General features: G+C 46.2%; 1 protein-coding gene across 5 annotated transcripts in view; it reads right to left on the minus strand.

Annotated features, from left to right (window-relative positions):
- The window catches only part of LOC101339978 (steroid sulfatase), a 183833-nt gene that overhangs the window by 66380 nt on the left and 95135 nt on the right, over positions 1-22318 (minus strand). For all 5 annotated transcript variants that reach the window (XM_073799733.1, XM_073799734.1, XM_033850253.2 and 2 more), the window contains 4 exons: positions 19332-19453; positions 19116-19238; positions 17254-17677; positions 3062-3198 (listed from right to left, as the gene is read on the minus strand). In XM_073799733.1, the coding sequence (XP_073655834.1) occupies positions 3062-3198; positions 17254-17677; positions 19116-19238; positions 19332-19453 (806 nt within the window). The remainder of the gene's footprint in view (positions 1-3061; positions 3199-17253; positions 17678-19115; positions 19239-19331; positions 19454-22318) is intronic.

Below are 22318 nucleotides of genomic sequence, written 5' to 3' on the forward strand. Positions count from 1 at the left end.
CCCCCCACCCATTCACAGGTCTCTGGTAGATGTCATTACAACAGATAGAATGACACGCACCCGCCCCCCTCCCCCCAAAGAAAAAATACTTGGAGTGCATTGGAAAACACTGTGATTTTGCCCATTTGTTCCTCCCCCAAAGCTCTGCTGCTTGAGAAGCTGAAAATCAGACTCGGCAATAGAGCCCCGACTGCCCAGAGGCTTCACCCGTAAGTGTGCCCTGCTGAAATGGTGAGGCCGGCCACTGGTCACATACGGAGACCCTTCCCCTTCGAAACCACTCGAGTGTTACCTGCACCTCCCTCGGGACATTCATTCATTCCTTTCTGGTCTGGGTTATTACAAGGTCAACTGGAAGAATCTTAAATCCCTTAGGAGCCCCTAAATTCTCTTAAGCCAAGGTCTCATCATCATTGCATTCTCCCTCAAAAAAAACACAACAATGTTAGGCACACAAATGGCATCTACTAGAGGTGATGAATGAAGGAACCGGCTCTTTCCCTGTGACTTACCGTCGACTGTAAACCACTCTGACGCAGCAGGAATGCTGCCCTGATTGTTGACAGCACGAAGGGAGGGGACACCTGTGAAGCCCCAGACCAGGTGCAGGGCACACACTTCGTAGGCGGTGGCTGTGAGTATTAGAACACTGCCCACCCCTCGAACTGCGTGGCAGTATTCGAGTTCCAGGATTTCAGCGACCCCTGCCAGCTTTTACCGCGAGCTCCACGGCGTAGACCTTACACCACATCTGTGCAGTCAGTCCTTCCTGCGTCATGATAACAAGACAAGCTACAGCGATCACACAGGTAAGAACAAGGCCATCCAGCACCATGATATGGGGTGAGATTGGCCGTGGCGGACAATTAAGTAAGAAAGGTTCTTTTTATGAGTTTGCCTTTATAGGTACAGAGAAACCCACAGTGTGGAAAGTTATGCCGCATATAACGATGTCGCCTCCAAACATTTAGAAAGAAAATGCGCTAAAGGACAGAGACGTGCCCTCTCTGGGTAACATCTTGTAGCTCAGCGGCCCATGGTACTAGCAGCGTTTCTTTTTAAGCCAATACTCTCATGTTATTTTATTACATAATTATCCAGAGTGCTACAGTCCCCTTCTGTGTGACAATAAAAGGCTCATTTTGGAAAGAAGGACTATTCCTCCAAATGCTCAGAGGTATTTGTAAAACAACAGAAACATCCTGAGAAATGAATGTAATGGCTTAAGGGAAGGACTTTTATTTTTTGGCCAAAAAAAGAACACAATCATCTATTAATATGATATCAGGGTCTAATGCAGATCTCGAAGATTAAAAAACATTCTCTTTTATTCAAGAGGGACCAGTAGCAGGAAAACATTGGAACTTAGAGACTTTTTTAATGAGTCAGGGTAGGCATATGTACTGCTCTAATAAAAATTAATCAGTAGGTGTGATGACACCAGCATGAGTTTGCTTGCCAGCCAACAAACGTCAGAGAGGTGTACACGAAACCTGTTAGGCTAACATATAATGCTCATTAAAGAGATAAAATATTCTACTGACTCACACTACGAAGTACTCTAGTGATTTACACTACTACGGTGTGGAAAATGGATACTAATTTACATGTACCGTTTTAAGAATGAAAAATGAAAGAAGGCAGGCTTGTATGGGTGTATGTCAAAGCCCTAAGTATAATGAATTCTTCTTACGAATCTCATTAGGCAGGTTATTCTGGTTTTGTTTTTCCTAGTACGTATTCAGCATCTGTGCTCACTTCTGTTATCTGACAGCATCACAGACAAGGTTAGAAAAGAAAGAAACTTGGAAGTTACCTCGTCTGAATTCATCAGGCCCACAGGTTTAAGACATCTCTGAAGTTCCCGGAGATAGTAACAGAAAGAGCTAGAAGCTAGAATAAGGGTACAGTCATCTTGTCTAAAAGATGGTGCTCCTTAGAAGATTTAAATGAAACAAAACTTGTTCTTGTCATTCCCAACGTTGGTGACCGAATCACGCTCAGTTTGCTTTTAATACAAACCAACCAAGAAACTCTGCGGCCATGTTCAAACACCTCCAAAACATCTCGATGAAAAAACTATCAATCCAGGGCATAAAGAGAAAAGGAAGGAAGAACAAGAGGGGCGAGGGGTGGGGGGAGGAAAGGAAAAGAAAGGAAATATGCAAAAATCTTAAGCAACCTGTTCACGGGTGCCATTTGCTCAATTCTGTCCAATTTTGTCCAGATGGAGCGAGCAATGTCACCATAAGAGACATCTCTGGGATAGATAGGAATTGAATGCAAAGTTCAGAACCCACTGATTTTCCATCCCTTTGCTTAACCCACATACTCTGGCTTCCTCCACACTCTGTGCAATAGACCCGAGACGGCTTAGCTGTGCAGAAGAAAGCACGGTCACCGTGATCTCGCGTCGATGTGCAAGACACCGTTTAAAAAGGAAACCTCAGAAGGAAGGCTTCCCAGTACCTCTGAAAAACATGCTACGTTTCTCAGAAACAGGGTAACCTGCTTAGGGAGAAGGGACACAGAGAGCAAGGCAATTCCTGCCGTCCTCACAGATGCAGCAAGAAGAACACAAGCTGCAGAAGAAGGAAACACAGCGGGGCTCGCGGCATCCATGGAAGACTCCAGGGCTACTGCACGGAGACTCACCAAGGCCGTAGCCCATGGCGAGGCCTCTGCCTCCCGAATCTGCCTTGTGCTTAACTTCGCTACAGACAAGGGGTTGTGCACATTGAATCGCTAAAAGCATAAGTGGTGATGAGGATTCATGCTTTGATTCCTTTTCTTCGTTCATCTCTTTGATCACCAGCCCACAGACGCAGACTCCTCTTGCTGCTGTATCCATTGGTAAACACAAGCATGGACTCGGGGCTGAGATGCGTTTTGTATTCTGCTTACCTTTCACAGTTAGTGTTTTTGAAACACAAAAACAAAAAGCACGTGCTGTCTCTAAAGGCATCGGGGACATAGGTGGAAACTCAGAGGAAGTAAGATAGAAGCAGGAAAAGCCTCAGTCACATCTGAAGGACAGACTGGAAGATAAAGGGACACATACCGACACTCCAATCCATTTCCTCGGCAGCATCTCCATAAGCGCCGTGTTTACTTTTGCCGGCAAAGTCCTTCGAAGAGAAGAGAGCCGTATGCATGTGCAGGAAAGCCAGGACAAGCAGGAAAGGGGTCTTAGCGTTCCTGAAAAAAAAACCAACATCCAAGAGCAAAATAAACATGTTGGCCACCGTTGCCGCTTGCTTGTTTTTTATTCTGAAAGTGAAAATGTTTATTCCCTTGGTTAAAAAAGATGGCATGTATAATTTTCAGTCTCAAACGATAATATCAGATTCAGCATACGAACTGAGGAAAATTAAATCAGCTCCGACTTAATGGCAGTGAACTTTACAAAAATTTTTATTTTGTATCAGAATATAGTTGATTAACAACGTTGTGTTAGTTTCGGGCATACAGCAAAGTGATTCGGTTATCCATATACCTGTATCTGTCGTTTTTCAAATTCTTTTCCCATTTAGGTTATTACAGGATACTGAGTAGAGTTCCCTGTGCTATACAGAAGGTCCTTGTTGGTTATCTCTTTTAAATATGGCAGTGTGTACGTGTCAATCCCAAACTCCCAATCTGTCTCTCCCTGCTACCCTTTCCCACTGGTGACCATAAGTTTGTTCTCTAAGTCTGTGAGTCTGCTTCTGTTTTGTAAATAAGTTCATTTGTATCAGTTTTTTAAGATTTCATGTATAAGCAGTATCATATAATATTTGTCTTTTTCTGACTTACTTCACTTAGTATGATAATCTCCAGGTCCATCCATGTTGCTGCAAATGGCATTATTTCATTCTTTTTAGTGGCTGAGTAATATTCCATTGTATACACGTACCACAGCTTCCTCATCCATTCCCGTATGTTCATAGCAGCACTATTCACAATAGCCAAGACATGGAAGCAACCTAAGTGTCCATCAACGAATGAATGGATAAAGAAGATATGGCCACCATTCTGATTAGGATCAACCTATGATTACACGATACAGTTTGAAAATTTAGAAAACACCACTGAATGATGCCGAATACTGAATCTCTTATTTGGGGGATGGCAAGTCTCTCTCCATAGGTAATCATTGTACCCTCTACAGTTCAGCAGACTGATGTGCTACGTCCTTGAGATATTCTCCAAAGAGACAACTCAGAAAAAAAAAAATGTATTGGAGAATGACCTACTTTTTTCTTGAATTCTATTCTTCCCTCTCTCTCTGAAATTTATATGAATTGAAGCACCTACAAAACCGTATTCTTTCTGGAAAACACACACGCGCGTGCGCACACGCTCCTACCTAGTAAGGACACTATCTTGAGTTGTCAACTACTTAGATCCACAGTTCAAAGCCAGTTCAACTTCGTGTGCTGTCATGTTGCACACCTCCTACTAGAGAACAAGTCTCCTGGCAGGAACACTCCACTGTCAATACTGAATTTTGGACGTTGAATGGAACATCCTCTGAACTGGCCTCAATCTATACTTTAGTTGAGAGAGACGGATGGTATTGCAAAAGCTTTTCGTAGTTCAGAGTACACCTAAACCTAGTCTGGTGGAACTGTTGAGAAAGCACAGATGCTGGAGCATTATAAGTCCCTGGAGCGTTAAAAGTCACTGTGCACATGTGGTCCTTGGGACAACTGCCTGGCAGCATGGTTACTGTAGGGAGGTCTGGGGGTTCACACCTGAGTCTGCTCAAAGGGATCAATTAGTCACATCACTTCCGCTTGACATCTAGTGGACCTCTGAGAAATGCACTCAGTTGCTGTGTTTCAGTTTCATGCAATAGCCTTCTCCTATACCTTATTCCAGGCGACCATCAGCAATTCCTTTCTGGCTAAAAGGGAATACTGAGTGAGTGCCCTTTTGAAGGCTATCAGGGCATAAATGAAGAAGGGAATGAATGCACTAATGGGTGAATGAATGTAATTTCTGATAAAGCATCTGCTGGTCTCCCCAAGGATCACTTATATGCTCTCCTTCTCCCACTAGACCACAGGCTGGGGCATGTCATCTACATCTGTGGATTTCCGGCACCAGCACAACACCTGGCAGGTAGCATCACTTCCGTAAACCTCTGTTATTCAATGAAATATTGCATTAGCTCTTTCAGCTTCAAAAGTACCACCCAGACCTTTAGTGAACTACTTGGGACTCATGAATGCAACGTGGTTCATGTAAAAAAAAAAATATATATATATATACGTGTATATATATTTTATATATACAAAATAATATATATACACATATATGTATAAATATTTTATACACACACACACACACACATATGTGTCTGTGTGTGTGTCTACCTATATATGTAGATCTATATCTCCAAACTTCTAACCTAAGTCAAAAGTCTCTGGCTGTTTTGGAGGAATCACACGCTGTGTTCGACATCTTGGCCATTGAGCAAAAGTTCTAAAGGAAGAATCTATTTAATTCAAACAACGAGCAAAGGTTCTAAAGGAAGAATCTATTTAATTCAAGCAACGTTGCTTGTATGTGTTTACTTACTAACCTAACCCCTCATGATAACCAAAACCACTTCAAATTTACAACTGGGTCTCACAAATGCCGTAACTTTACCTTTAATAAATAAATGGATGACACGCCTCTAAATTCATTTTCAATTTCCTAATGTGAATACAACTTGGGTTCCTTCAGCTCCTACCGCACTTGTGGGTCAACTGCTCACATCTACTGAGTATCACACTTTCAAGGTCGCTCGCTTTTGGGAACAGAAAATAAACACAAAAGAACACACTATGAGTGAGTCGGGCACTTCCTGTTCTCTGAAAACAGCAAATTCAGCAACTTGTTGTTGATTACTTGAATAGTGTTTTATATTTCCAGCGCTGGGAGATGAATTCTGTCACATTTTTTTTTTCTTTTACAAGAGTATAAAATGAAGAAATACTGCTATTATTTCACAACTAGGATAGCAAAAAAAAAAAAAAAAAAAAAAAAAGGTTATAAGTGTCTTGCCCCACTTCTCTCAGTAACTAGAGTTTGAAGGCAGGAGAATTAGAACCCACCACCTCTGTTGTATAAATCTCACTGTTGCCTCTCAGAAAGAAAAGAAGAGATATTCACGTGCAGACAGATGCACAGGGGCTGTCATCCGATCTGATGATATTTGCATGAGCGTGTGTACCCAAGGCATCCCTTGGCTACCTCAAAGGGTACATACCCTTGAAGACCCTGAAAGAAGTGAGACTAAGCCATGGGACACCATGGACTTTGGCCACACAGGAGGCCTGTTCAATTTCCACCCTAGTCATTCTGGGCGCACGTTTCCTCACAACTGGATACACTGTACCTCCTTCTCAAGAAGCAGATTAGGGCGCTAAAAACTGGCTTGGATTTCCCAAAAGGAACATAAAATCTCACTCTTCATACTCGTCCCAAAATAACGAATGTACCCATTCGTTACATTACGAATGGGTACAATTTCACTGCCACCTGAGGCTCCTCTGCTCTCCCATTTATCTTTAGACCATTAAGGAAAATAGACAAGGAAGCTTAAAAACTCCATTTCCCAAGCATGTACATGGTCATAACTTAAAATGCAGGATGTGGGCTTCCCTGGTGGCGCAGTTGAGAGTCCGCCTGCCGATGCAGGGGACACGGGTTCATGCCCCGGTCCAGGAAGATCCCACATGCCACGGAGTGGCGGGGCCTGTGAGCCATGGCCGCTGAGCCTGCGTGTCCGGAGCCTGTGCTCCGCAACGGGAGAGGCCACAGCAGTGAGAGGCCCGCGTACCGCAAAACAAAAAAAAAAAAATGCAGGATGTGATTGGCAGAGAAGGATGAGCTACTGCACGCCCAACAGCTTGGAAAAAAAATAAGAAAACTGAGGAAAGAGGCAGCCACCAACATTATCGGCATTTTATAATCACAGGGATCATGAGACGAAGGCATTTGAAAACGTGAGGTGAGGATGAAAAAACAAAGGATAAAGTGGGGGCAACAAGCAAACAAGGGAGCCCAAGACAAACATCCTTCATAAAGAGGGCAGGAAGAACAGGTGAGCTGAGTCCAAGAGGTACCCCTTTGGGGCTTAATCAATGACCACGGGATGTGATTTCTGTCTTGTGATGTAGGGGGACCCTGGGTGGAAGGGGAGAGGGCCATTCATGCATTGATTATAAATACGCCCCTATGTACAGATTTATTTTTCTATAATCTCTTTGGCATCCAGTAGACTGCCCGTGACAGATACCAGCCAAGGTGCCAGGTGTCCAAGAAGACTGCTGAGGTTTTATACACAAAACCCAACCCTGGAACATTTAGGGAAGCGTACCCAGCTGCACAAACTCCGAACCACGAAGATTTACCCTCCGGGAACAGAGGTGTGATCAGTGTAGCACGGGCATGTGGGCTGGACAGACATCCACCATTACTGCCCTGCACACACCCTGAGATGTGACTGACAGCTTGATCGCTGGTGTGGGGGGAGGAACCCTTGCTCAGCCTTATCCTTCAAGAGCGCAGGAAAGGCCATCGTCCCTCGTTCAGAAGGCCCAGGTCTCTCTTCTCTCTACGACCTTGAAAACTAAATGACGCTGGAGCAAGTTGGCGGGAGGGAGATCTCTCCATAACTGCTTAGCTCCTTTTTTATTAGCTGCTTCAGTAAACAACTCTCTTGAAAATTTATTGCCACTGTCTCGCACGCTGTGTGAAAAGATAGAACTTTCAGCTGCTACATGCCTTCCCTCTATTTGTTACCAATACAGAAGGCAGCTCTGCACCTTCCCGGCAACCTGCAATCACTCCAATCTCAGAGTCAAAAAGATTTACATCCCGTCCACGCGTGAGTGAAACCTAGGCAAGAAGACGGCTATGACATTATTATTATTACTTTTTCTGTCTGCCACGGTCTTGCATACCGTGTTCCTCTTCTCAAAGTCTGACCTTGATTATTCACCGAGTGTCCCCAGTTGAGTCAGCGTCGGGAATGACAGGAATGCAACTAGGGACGTCTGTGCATTCCTCCCGAGACCCCTCAGATGCTGGTGATTAGACGAAGGCATAAACCAGGTAGCGCTGTCAACAGTCACCCAGCCGGAGTCCGTGTGACCACCACTCTGTACGCACAGAGATGGACACGCCTGGCTGTTCCCTTCATCCATCCAGGCCTTTCACATCTATTCTGCCCACGTGACTCCACGCACTAAAAATATAAAGCTAAGCTGGACCGGCTCCTGCCATCAGCAGCCCACAGTTCAGACAAGACCATCAATAATTGGTCTCAGCTGCTTTAAGTTCCACGATGGAGCACATCAGAGGATGGATACAGAGAAGGAGAGTGAATCTCAACCTGGTAGGGGTCAGGACTCACTCCTGGAGAGAGAGACAGAGATTCCAGAAGTTCCTGCCGTGCGCTTTCCATAAATGCGTCGGTGTCTGAGCCACTGTCCCCTGGGTGCTATTCAGATACAGCAGTGGACGACGGCAGAGACGTAACCTGTGTCCTTACCTGGTGAGCTTTCAAAAGCACACTTTCTACGGCATGTGGTCCCAAACGAGTCACTGAACACTTCAGAATACATTTTTTAAAACAAAAACCCCACTGTATGGATTTTTACCGCTAACTGAAAGATACCACTAATAGGATGACGATTAGTTGGGACGGGGGAAAACCTGGGAACACTTTTAACTTTCTACTTCTTTATATTTTTATACTGCTTTGATTTTTTAAAGTAGCACATGCTACTTTCAAAACCACAGAAAAACGAAGATCTATCTTCAATATAAAAACGAAGACAGGAAAACCATGAAAGCCGCCTTTCCCCCCACAAACACAGAGGGAAAAGAAATAGATACCCGGGTGTGGAAGTCGGTTTGTGTAACGAGATTTGTGATGCTGCCCTGACTTTAGTCATGCTGGCATCCCCCCAGCTCTGACAAGCACCCCTGCTTCCCCACAAGCACCCTAGCTTCCCCACGATGGCCTCATCTGTGAGGCTTCAGGACGGGCTCTCTCTGTGAGACGATCCTTCACAGACAGCCTTGCCTGTGACTCTGTGCGACTCCTATAGATTATATGGCTTTGTACCCACAGTGGGGTACAGTGAGGACGCCCGACTGGAGACACCATCCATCATCGGGCTCAACCCTCCACGCACAGCTGGACTTCAATCAAAGGGCTTGAGGTCAGCCACACGCCCCATTCCAGAACAGGTGGTGGGAAGATTCTTTGATGCTTCCGGCTTTAAATTACCTGGCGTTCGTTCGTTAAGTATCCTAATCCGGAGGTATTGAACATCTGTAGGAAAAAAAGTCAAATTTCTTTATGCTTCAGGGAGTAGGAAAGAAGAAGCTATGAAAATCGTTGTAATAGGAGATTTGACACTAGGGAAGAAGACGGATTTCCAAACTACTTCTGTTTCTGCTTCTGCTGCTTCTTCAGTTTTTGCTGCTTCTTCTGTTTTTGCTTCCACTTCTGTTTCTGCTGCTTCTTCTCCTCCTGCTTCTGTTTCTTGTCTTCTTCCTCCTCGTGTCCCCCTCCTTCAAGTCTATGCTTGGTCCCTGGCAAAGATGACAGGCTCACGACAAACTGACGAGAGGCCCTGTCCACTCTCAGCTTTCTAGACGGAGCCCCTTCCTCTCGGGAGAAGGCCCCCCGCCCAGTTAAGTGGACACAAGGATCCTCATAGACTATCTCTGGGGACAATGCAGGTGGGCGATGAGTGGGGACTGCCTCGCCGAAGGGGTCATCGTGACTTGTCCTGGAAGCAGGTAGAGGAAGTATGGCTGAGTAATCATGCCAGGTGCTCAGGAGTGCCCTAAAAGGATGGGGGTACAACAGCATGGGGGTGTGCCCCCTTGAATGGACCCTCCAAGGGAAACAAACAAGACTGCCTGTGTTACCCCATCCCAGGAAATCTGCCCTGTCTGGGATACCTCTGTCAGTAGGTGGATGCCCGATATAAAGATAGGTCATCTATTCTACAGGTTCCCTCCCAGCCTGGATCCACGAAAGAAGCACATGCAGGATGTGAGCAGACCACCCTCACGCTTCGCCAGAGGGAACCAGGGACGTGAGTATAATGGGGATCCCTTCTAAGACGTGGAGCACACAGCAATTCACTCAACATCAGGACCGAATGCTAAAAACTAGGCCAATATTTTTAAAAATCGAGAAATGTCCAACTTAAAAAAATCTCCCGAAATAGTCCCCCGCACACACGCAGATCGGTAGTTCTGATTTCTCTGGAACGTTGGGATGCTGGGAGTACCACCCGCACTCCTTCGGGACAGCAGCTCGCGGGAGCTCTCAGGAGTCAGCCATCCGAACGGGCTGCACCAAATCCAGTTCTCTCGGGCCCCAAGCCTCATCCCGCCCAGCGCGCATTTCGTTGCCAGCCGGGGCCTCGGCGTAGTTGCGCCTTAACGCCTGACGTACCAAAGCTCACACCTCCTGATTCCCGTTTGGGTCATAATCCTGGGGCACCAAAGAGATCTGGCGGTTTGATGAAAAAGGGAAGGTCCGAGCGCGCTTTATCCAGACCCCGTTCAGGTAGGAATGCCGTGGGCCTGGACCCAGGATGACTACAGACGAGCATCCTCCAGGACCGCATTCCGCCTGCGGCTTTGCTCAGCCTGGAAGGAGGGGCGCGCCCAAAGAACCACTCCCCGTTCCTAAATTCACGTCCTGCTGCCCGATGAAAGGCAGAAGACAAACCAAGGGACTTCCCTGGTCGTCCAGGGGTTAAAACTCCGTGTTCCCAATGCAGGGAGCCCAGGTTTGATCCCTGGTCACGGCACTAGATCCCACATACATGCCTCAACTAAGAGCCCACCTGCTGCAACTAAGACCTGGCGCAGCCTAATAAATAAATAAATATTAAAAAAAAAAAAAGGAAACCAATCAAGTAGCATCTACCCTTACTGAACAAGACAATTCTTTGATTATTTAACCTTTTCACTTTTGAACGTGTCTGTACGCGCGTGTCTCCCTGTGTGTTGCCCTTCATCTTTCATCTGATGTACTTTTCTCACCAAGAACTAAAGTCAATGGCGCCCCTATTCTTTTCTGGCTTAAACTAATGAAATGATTCCTTTGCTTCAAAGAAGCTTTGTGTCCCATCACAGCTATTCATCACTGCCACTGAGACCACAGCCCCGCTGGCAAGGTGAAAGGCTAGGCTGGAGGTGCCCTGTAAGTGCATCTCGGGACCCTGAGTGTGCAGAACGCTGACAGCACTAGGACAGGATAAAAGGTCAGATATCCGATGATACGTTTATCAGCTGTCACAGGTCTGAGGGCGTTACCAGGACACAAGCGATGCTTGTACAAAGGCGTATTTATTTACTATAAAACTGCGGACTACAGCAAAGGTCTGGGGTGGGGGGCTCTTCCCCGTGACTCCCCACCAAGGGCAGGACATTTCCCTGTGGATGTTACTGCCCGCAGTCACTCATACTCCCCATAATTCTGATGTCACGTGGCTTCCCTGTGGGGAGAGGTCAGGGATCAGGGTTTGGTAAAGTTAGAAAAAGGGGATCTTACAACTCTGGGGAATCCAATGAAAAGTAGAACTCTATGTCATCTCCAGCTTTTGGACTTGTTTTCTGGTAGACCCTAAAGGACACTTCCATGAAGCACAAGAAATATCTGAAAATGAGCTTACCTGAAAATGGTTAGCATTGATTTCACTTTTGATTATAGGCTTTAAAGCTACAAACACACACACACACACACAGACACACACACGTGTGTGTGTGTGTCTGTGTCTGTGTGTCTGTGTGTAATGTCAATGCAACTCCCATAAACCAGGACCTGGAGAACAGAACACTCCTGGTAGATTTCATATGCATTTATGAATCCAGTAACTGGATACCCTAAACTATACAAATTACGTGGGTTTGTATAAAGTCACCACTTTGGAGTATTTCTTCAGAGTGAGGGTGTCTTTACTGGCAGAGAAACACACAGTGGTTCCTTTCAACTGAAATGCTTTTTCTAGCAACGGAACGCCGGTTTCAGTGACTTTAGGGAGGGAAGGGGCCAACAAATATGGCTCTTGCCATGGCAGAAATGACCCGGGTTCGCCTCTCTCTATGAAGGATGATGGGAAACGTGAATCTCTTTCCACCCGCTGACATCGCACCTTTTTCAATGCAGTTCAACCTGAACTAAAAAACTACCTTGGGAACAAAATTAACTTGCTAAATTCACCCGTCACCACGTAGCCTTTATCTTTTCGGAATGCTTGCCACGGTTAAGGATTGTACTACGAACATGAGTTTATCTAAGAATTCCCAGGTGTGTTCTCCTTTGGGGGCATGGGACCCGGACGTTTCCATCTGGAGAAGGGGTATTGAATTTCCTAGTCTCCTTCCAAATAATCCACACTCGAACCTTACTGGTAAGTCTGCAGAGTATATGTGGCAGCAAGGAAGGCAGCAAGCTTGTTATGGTCCGCTCAGGAGAGCCCTCACAGAGAGTTAGATATGGGTTCTAACCCGCTATCTACTATGCCCTGTGGGGCTTTTGCTCTCACTCCAAAGTTCTGAGCCTCAAATTCCTCCACAAGAAGACATCTCTTCACCCATCTTCCAGGGTCCTTTTGTAGCACGTAAGACGTGACGGGTATGAAACGTGACCAAGAATACGTGTATAGCCACAGTGCCTGGCGTATATCTAACCAGTATCTGCTAAAACTTGAACACATCCCTAGCTGGGCACCCAAGCTGGATCTGTTTTACAAAGCATGGATGAGAGTCATGACCAGGGAGAAAGCTGGAAAGACTGAAGGGCCCTTCATTCAGGGCATATAAGGAGGATTAAGTATCTCTAAGAAATCTACAGGTCATTCCTTTCCTGTCAGAGCAACAAGGATTTCTTGCTAATTAAAGTGTGTTTAGGATGACCTGTCTCGAATTACTGTACAGCTTAGAACAAGTGTTGAGCTAATTATCTAGGTCTCTAATAGTAGAAGCATCTTCCCGAGATAAGTTCTATCCCTAAAAGAGTAAATTAGGGTGAGGGATCGTGGAGTGCACAGTTATATATTCCACACCGTCACTCTCCTCAACTTGGAAACACCTGCTTGTAATCCTGGGGCACGTACCTAAATTTGGTTCAGCAGACGTCATCTGAGACAGTCACAAACCAATAAAGCATCATCCCCTCATGCCCTTGTCATCTGTATCTTCACATCGCAAGTTAGTATCTCGAGAACAAACGTCTGAGTATAAATCATTTCATCCACAAGGCTCAGAGAGAGAATATAAATGTTAGAAATGAGAGCTTGAATCATTTTCCTCATCACCTTTGACAAATGAACCCAGGGAGAGCTGTGTACCCCAAAACTGGTTTTTAGATCAATACACTGAAATAAAGCACTGGTTTCAATCGGAAAATTTTGATTCAAGAGCATTTGAATAAACTTCACAAACACCGTTATTGCTTGGATGAGGTTTTCCTTCTTCTGCTTCTGAGTAGCCCTGAATCCATGTCTCACAGAGCTCGTCAGGCCTGCCTAAATTTCTCAGGACACTCTGGTCAAAGAGACACACATTTAAATGTCTTCAGATCCCTGAAAAAAATTTTTATAAATATGATAGTGTCACAGTCTGTTATGATTCTTTGGTACCATATTAAGGCAATTCTCTCTAGATTCCTGAAAATAACAATTCAGCAAATCAGATATCTCCTGTAACACAGGAAGACGATGTTACCCAAGGATGATTTTACCTAGATGTTTAAAATCTTTGAATCTTCAGATAATGTATATGAGAAGGTTGTGGTGTGAATGACATCATGGTACACACATGGTAGTACTGTCCCTAATACTGACCAATTTATGCATTGCTCCAATGTGGGCAATAGTCGTTTACATTAGAATCACCTATTTAAAGACTAAACCCTTTTCAAATAATTCAATAAGCATAACCTCCCACTATGGTGTTGCTAGAGCATCCTAAATATCTAGTTCTGGAAGAAAACTGCAGAAACCCCATTACAATCCAGATAAACTGGTTGGACCGCTAAGTATTGGAGAAATGCAAATCAAAACTACAATGAGGTATCACCTCACACCGGTCAGAATGGCCATCACCAAAAGTCTACAAACAATAAATGCTGGAGAGGGCTTCCCTGGTGGCGTAGTGGTTGAGAGTCCGCCTGCCGATGCAGGGGACACGGGTTCGCGGTCCGGGAAGATCCCACATGCCGCGGAGCAGCTGGGCCCGTGAGCCATGGCCGCTGAGCCTGCGCGTCAGGAACCATGACCGCTGAGCCTGCGCGTCAGGAGCCATGACCGCTGAGCCTGCGCGGCTGGAGCTTGTGCTCGGCAACGGGAGAGGCCACAACACTGAGAGGCCCAAGTACCGCAAAAAAAAAAAAAAAAAAAAAAAAAAAAAGTGCTGGAGAGGGTGTGGAGAAAAGGGAGCCCGGGAGCCCTCCTGCACTGCTGGCAGTAGTGCGAGTTGATGCAGCCACTATGGAAAACAGTATGGAGGTTCCTTAAAAAGCTAAAAATAGAGTTACCATATGACCCAGCAATCACACTCCTGGGCATATATCCAGAAAAAATGAAACCGCTAATTTGAAAAGAAACATGCACCCCAATGTTCACTGCAGCACTATTTACAACAGCCAAGACATGGAAGCAACCTAAGTATCCATCAATAGATGAATGGATAAAGAAGATGTGGTACAAGTATACAACGGAATATTACTCAGCCATAAAAAAGAATGAAAGAATGCTATTTGCAGCACCATGGATGGACCTAGAGATTATCATACTAAGTGAAGTGAGCCAGACAGAGTAAGACAAATACCATATGACATCACTTCTACGTGGAACCTAAAAAAGTGATACAAATGCACTTATTTGCAAAACAGAAACAGACTCACAGACATAAAAGACTTACGGTTACCAAAGGGGAAAGGGCAGGAGGAGGGATAAATTAGGAGTTTGCAATTAACAGATACACACTACTATACATAAAACAAATAAACAACAAGGACCTACTGTAGAGCACAGGGAACTCTACTCAATATTTTGTGATAACTTATAATGGAAAAGAATCTGGGAAAGAATTTATATATGTACATAGTATATCTATAGTATATGTAACAGAATCACTTTGCTGTACACCTGAAAGGAACACAACATTGTAAATAAACTACACGTCAATAAAAAATAAATGAAATTAAAGTTAAACAAAGATGAACTGGTTGAGGTTCAATACCCTTAGGCTAATCAAATTTGTTTCGATCCCGTCCCAAAGTCATACGCCAAGGAACCCATTAAAATTCCTCCTAATCATATGAATATTCATATAGCCTAGAGATTCGATCATCTGTGTCCAAACACCACATGCTGTCAAGATGTGCCTCACCCTGGACGTTGAGGATCACTCCTGAAGCCTGTGATTTTATCAGGAGCGTTATTATTCACCCCCTCCCCACAGGTTTCTGAGGGACTGCTAGTCAATGGACAGGGACAGGAGAGGGTTCCGCTGCTTCCGCAAGTTTGCCAAACAGCAGACGGTTGTATTGTGGCTTAAACGGGTAGGGCTGCCATCCACAGAGCGCCACTGTACCTGGGAAGGGCCGTTCTCTTACTCGTAAAACACTGTAAGGCCCACCCATGAGGTAAAAGCTTTGTCTGCCATGCAGACTGGGACCCACTGTTGAGTCATGACATTCATTTCGTGTCACAACCAGATAATTAAAAAGAAATAATAAAACAGAAGGGAATCAGGAAGTATCAGAAGTGATCACTCTATGAAGAAATCAATCCTTTCTGGAAACTTTTGCTTCGGTTAAACATCTGTGTATGACATCTCATTGGATGATGGTGTAAAATGTATGTCTTACGAAGTTCAGAAGCTTCTGCAGTAGATCATGTTAGCACCGCCTTCTAGAAAAATCTAGGCAGCTTAGCGATGGTGCCGTTCTCTAACAGCAAAAACCCACAGATGCTCTAGTATTTCTCAGAGTGTTCTACAGGAGTTTAGAACTCTAGGGGAGCTTGTTAACAGGGAGAGGCAAAGCCTTACCTTAGAACTACTCTCCGTAGGAATTTCTCAATGTAAGACTGGCAATGTTCAGATTCAGCCAGGACCCCAGCACCTCCCTACACAAAGTCTGAGGACTCACAGTTCTCCACCTACAGTCAAGAGCTTTTCCCCTCTTCCCTTCTTGGTCTACCTGTGGGAAGTTCCAACGATCCAATTTTCTACGCCACCACGTACTGAGCTATCAAAGGCAATCCCACAAGGGACAGATCTGCGCCAAGCGCCACGCCCACGAGGCGGGTGTCCGTTCAAGTTATGGCCGCCTCTGGCCGTGCGGGCCGAGGGGTAGGCTGACCGTGAGCACTGATAGCTCCACAGTGTCTCCAGGTTCAAAATCACGGACGGACACAGATGTTCACCAGCGTGCTGGCCAGCTGAACATCTTCCCCTTTCTCTTAAGAATCGAATTATCAATATGTCCTTCATCACGCCATGTTGCCAGCTTCCTCCACTCTCTGGTGCCTGAACAGACCTGCTCTCGTGGGCAGGGCAAGCAACCACCAAGGCCAAACATCTGATTTTCACACTGCGTTCCCACCTTTCTCTATAGGACTATCCTCTAAACTTTTAAAGGCAACAAAACAATTTTGTTCGTTTTTAACAGCAAGTGTTCCTGAGACAGACTGCTGTGAAGCCCTCCGTGGATGGCTACCCCCTTCGCTGACCGCAAACACCAAATCTACAAACTCAAGAGGCCCCAACAGACTCCCAAGAGATCATCTGCTTCACCCAGCTGACTCTCAGAGTTGCTCTGCTCGGAAACGTGCCCAGAATATTGCGGATCTCCTCACGTTGTTTATGTCGTATAACATCTACAGTAAACAATACACATGACCTTTCCTCTCTTAATCACACACCTGAAGAGTAAAGACCGTGGTGATGCCTTAAGGTCCCTGTTGTCACCCAGACATTTTTGGGGCATGGCCTCATAAGCAGAGGACGTGCGGGAAACTGGCAAAACATCTCTGGGGGGAGCCCAGGTCATGGCAATTCCCGACCCACTCCCCCCACCGCCCAATACACGCCCAGCTGGAGAAATCTCCCAACCACAGAAGGGGAAACATGGCTCAAAAGGCCACCCCGGTTCCTCCACCTCCATGGAAACACCTGAAATAGCATATGACATGTGTCCCAGGCAGCATCAGGCTGGGAGGCGATACCTACCGTTGTATGAACTGGGCCGCGTCCGCTGTGAGCCTCTGCGTGAGGTTGTCATAGGACATGGGCTGCTGGGTGATGTCACGGTTCCTCATGAGGAAGCAGTTCAGGGGCCGGAAGTAATGCAGGAAGCACAGCAGGCCGCCGAGGACCAGGGCGGCCAGGAAGAAGAGGCAGAAGAAGATGCAGGGGGGAACCTGGATGAGCCCCAGGCACCTGAGCACGGCCAGGGTCAGCAGCGTGATGGCGATGACCTGCAGGGGGAGGAAGACCAGCAGCCTTAAGGCCCTGGTGAACACGCTGCCTTCTCCCGGCTTGCAGTCCCGCAGGTTGGTCACGGGCAGCCCGTGGAAATAGTCGAAGCCATGGCTCAAGGGGTGGTGGCAGAGGTCCGTTCTGTTGTGACAGCTGGTGCCAAGGTGCCACTTCCCTGAGCAGACAAACAAACAGGTGGCATGTTTAGTCCCCATGAGCACCCCGACACGAAGGTCAGCTTCTGAGTTGCGCATGCTGGAAGGCGGCCTCTTTCTGCATATTCATCAGCCAAAACCATTCTACCGTTTCCACCTCCGTTTCCAAAAACGGTAGGGTAGGAACCACTCTCTCCACCAGAAAACAAGAGGGGATTCAGTGACTGGAAAAAATACAAATAAAATGAAAGACACACACCTCACATACTTCATAGGCAGGAGACAAAACTACATAGATGAACACCAATGTTTTTGGGGGACATGTGTTTTTTTCTAAAGACATTTCCTTAAAAGGAAAGTCTTAAAACCAACTTGATTTTGTCCCTGAAATGTCAGAAGTGGAAATGAATCCATATGTAAAAACTACCCCTGAGGCATGAGGAAATCATACTCATAACTCAGTAATTATTGTAAACACCTATAAACACTTCTTATAAAATGTGAACTGTCCGGGACTTTCCTGGAGGTCCAGTGGTTAAGGCTCCGGGCTCCCACTTGCAGGTGACACGGGGTCGAGCCCTGGTCGGGGAACTAAGATCCCGCATGCCACGCAGTGTGGCCAAATAAAAAAACAGAATAAAAATGAGGGCTTCCCTGGTGGCGCAGTGGTTGAGAGTCCGCCTGCCGATGCGGGGGACGCGGGTTCGTGCCCCGGTCCGGGCAGATCCTACATGCCGCGGAGCGGCTGGGCCTGTGAGCCCTGGCTGCTGAGCCTGCGCGTCCGGAGCCTGTGCTCCACAACGGGAGAGGCCACAACAGTGAGAGGCCCACGTACCGCAAAAAAAAAAAATAAATAAATTTAAAAAATTGAAATGTGACTGTATCACTAAATACAGAGAAAAAGTGATGGTGGTTTGACAAAATGTGGGAGGAAAGAGACCGGTTATTTTGCTCCCATGAGATGTTCTAGGGTTCCTCTGATGACCTGCATAGACCCAAGTTTATCAAGTGAAAGGGGAGAAGGATTCGTTCCTACCCAGGGGATAAAATCAGTGGGAATGTCAACTGAGAAAAATTCAGACGCAATTTTAGTACTGAAACGTAAAATGTAAACCTTTATCAATAGTATGGTGTGTGTGTTTGTGTGTGTGTGTGTGTGTGTGTGTAGTTTTGCATGCTGTGTGTGTGCATGATTAGTTATCCATTTCACCATCCATCATCCATCCACACACATACACACACGTACATATATAAGGACACACATCTACACATTCCAATAGCACATATAGACGCATGGTGTTTGAACTTAGCATTGCAATAATTTCTCCCCTACTTACAGTTGTGCAAACGCTATCAGTCAGTTCATCTTCAAGAAGGCTGCTCTCATGCCCTCCCCAATTTCCCACTCACCCAGGTCCTCGCACCGCCGCCCCCCCCCCCCCCACCAGCTGCCCATACCTATCAGAGCTGTGGAATAGCCTTGATTCTTCAGGAGCTTGGCGAATGTAATCTCACTGTGGGGAAGTCCTCCCGAAGAGGCGGAGAAGACGAAAACTCCCACTTGGGACCGAGATGCCATTCCTAAGCCAGGAGAAACCCACCATTAGGACAGGGGAAGCCCTAGGACTGGGAGGTGGACCAGGGCCGCAGCGACGGAACCAGGACGTTGGGTACCTGAGCGGATGGGATACCGGCCCGTCATGAAGGCCGCCCTGCTGGGTGTGCACAGGGGTGATGCTGCCAGGTGCTGCGTGAGCTTCACTCCCCCTCTGGACAAGCGGTCGATATTGGGAGTCCTGGAACAAAGACTCAGGTCATTCCTCGTGACCCTGAAAAGAAAGCTTTCTCTCTGGCTTTGTACAGTGAGTTGCTTGTCACTTATCCAGGGAAACTGCGATGGGACGGGGGAAGGAAGGGGACACAGCACTGAGACTCAGAGTGACAACAGAACCACACTGAGGATGAAGTCATCCAGGTCTGCCCTCTCCAGGGGCCCACCCATGCCCCCCTGGGGGCTCTGAGCTGCTGATTTAGGAGAGAAGCCAAGTCCTTCCAAGGGGCTGCTCTGAGAAGCGGGAGGGGCAAGGGTCAAGGTCTCTGTCCTCCGTCACCTATGCCCCCCACCAGCTACCTCCGTGTCCCAAACGAGAAAGCTCTGGGAGCAGCCTGACTCTTCTCTTGCCAACTACAGCCAAAGAGAAGCTCCTAACCAGTTCTCACCAGGCTCTGCCGACTTTCCACATGGCCCCAGGGAGAACAGGGTGACGGCACCGTCCGGGGAAAGGGACGATGGGCTCCAGGTGCACTTACCAGGGATCGGTAACAAAGGGGTCACAGACTCCAGGGAAAAGGGACACAGCAACATGGAAACACGACATGCCGTGAGACACGCACACCCTCTGGGTGTCTTTTTTTTTTTCCGCTAAAGAAACACTCATTTATGGGCTGACTTCTAGGATGACGCCTTATGCAGGACAAGCCATCCTGCCACCTCTTATCCAGGACTGGTGTGGTCCATCACCTTAGGAAATCATGCCAGACTTCCTATGCATTCAGAGGGGAAGTTCCTTCAGGGCTGGGTTCACGCTGAGTGACGATCCCTTATCCTCCAGTGGGAGCCCCAGCGCCTGCCTCTCTGCCAGGCTGCTCATCTTCTATACTTCAGTTCTGAGCATAGATGGGACTCCCCCCACCCTGCCATGGCCTCCTTGTCCTGCGGGAGAGGCCTGTTCCATCTGTAGGATGTCAGTCCCTATCCCCCATCACGGCAGCTTCCTCCCTGTAAAGGGACGGAGTGGCTAACGGCACTCCCCTCCAAGACTTCTGCCTGTGGCGTGGGGCACGTATCTTGTTCCGTTGTGACGCCACTGCTTCCCTGGTTCAGCGCCCACAGGCTAGTCCTGTAACAATGCATAGCTCGAAGGGGAAGATCACGGCATTGCACTGTAATGTCAAGCTGCTCGCTCATCTATTAGTTTAACTTATGCCTTTAATTCTCAACATTTCCACTTTGCTTTGGCCTTAAATTACAAGATTCTGAGAACACTGAGGCTGTCTGTATATTTGACTTAATCCCCCTAGTGCCTAGACTGGCCACTGAAAAATCTGACTCTTTTGAGGTGTGATATTATAAAACGTAAAATGGAAAATGTCCTTCAGAAAGAACTGGGGAGGAAGTGATAAATTGGAATTTGGGATTAGCAGATACAGACTAGTACATATAAAATAGATAAACAACAAGGATTTAGTGTAGGACACAGGGAACTGTATTCTTTATCTTGTAATAAACTATAGTGGAAAATGGAAAAGAGTCGGAAAAAAAGAATATCTACATATATAAATGTATGTCTAAATATATACATAGTATATATATATAAATATATACATATATATTGATAGAAAACTGAATCACTGTGCCGTACACCTGAAACTAACACAACATGGTAATCAACTATACTTCAATTAAAAAAAATAAATAAAAGAACTGGATGCTAAGATGGAGGACAAGGCAGATTTAGGGTATTCTTTTTTTTTTTTTTTTTTTTTGCGGTACGCGGGCCTCTCACTGTTGTGGCCTCTCCCGTTGCGGAGCAACAGGCTCCGGACGCGCAGGCTCAGCGGCCATGGCTCAGGGGCCCAGCCGCTCCGCGGCATGTGGGATCCTCCCGGACCAGGGCACGAACCCATGTCCCCTGCATCGGCAGGCGGACTCCCAACCACTGCGCCACCAGGGAAGCCCTAGGGTATTCTTGATATGAATTCTTACTTAGGATTTTATAACCCTTTTTTTCTTTTGGATAATTGGCAGACACTGAACCTTAAAGGCTTGACTGTGATTTTTTAATTAAGACACCTTAGTAGGAACAGTTATCTATTATCTCACTAAAGTTTAGGGATATCATATCTAATATTATATCTAATACTCATATCATATGGTATTTTAAAATGATACTTAAAATGAAAAAAAAATAAATTGTGACCTCGATAAGAAAAATTACTCACAAGGTTCATGTCTGAAATGCCTAACAGTGAGATCTAAACTTTTCACAAAATGAAGCAGAAGGTGAGGAAGGAAACATACGTGGTCAATTAAAATTTTAAGAGAACACTGAGTGCAGATCTTATCCTTGCACGTGCTTTAAACAAAATCTAACAAACATCATAGGTCAGCATACATTTTAAAAATAACACGTGACATCTGACACACAGAATCAGGTTGGAAGTGACATCACATTCGGCTGCCTCTTGCAGGCCGGGTCCTTCTCAAAAAGTGTAATTTACTTCATTTTTGTTTGCTGTGCCACATAACGATGAAACAGACGTCCTGAGACGCACGGTCATGTTGTACAGAAGAGGAGGACCTACAGCGAGTGGTGTGAACACACATCGGACCCCGTGGCACTCAGCAGCATGTCCCTGTGAGCTTCAGCTAATTATCTGTAGCTCTTCCGAGAAAATTCTGGTGAATCCCACCCTCTCCTTTCATTTTGTTTGCGCTCATCACGTGTGAGGTGAAGCTCTCCACAGAACCACAGTTATGTCAACATTTCCCCATGATCACATAGAGAAAGTGCACCCCTAAGACCAATATTCCACTGCACCCTGACCGACTAACTCTAAACCCAAGAGCCCTACACCGGGGGGCTGGGGAACAAAACACC

Source organism: Tursiops truncatus, chromosome Y (assembly GCF_011762595.2).
Source record: "Tursiops truncatus isolate mTurTru1 chromosome Y, mTurTru1.mat.Y, whole genome shotgun sequence".
Taxonomy (NCBI): domain Eukaryota; kingdom Metazoa; phylum Chordata; class Mammalia; order Artiodactyla; family Delphinidae; genus Tursiops; species Tursiops truncatus.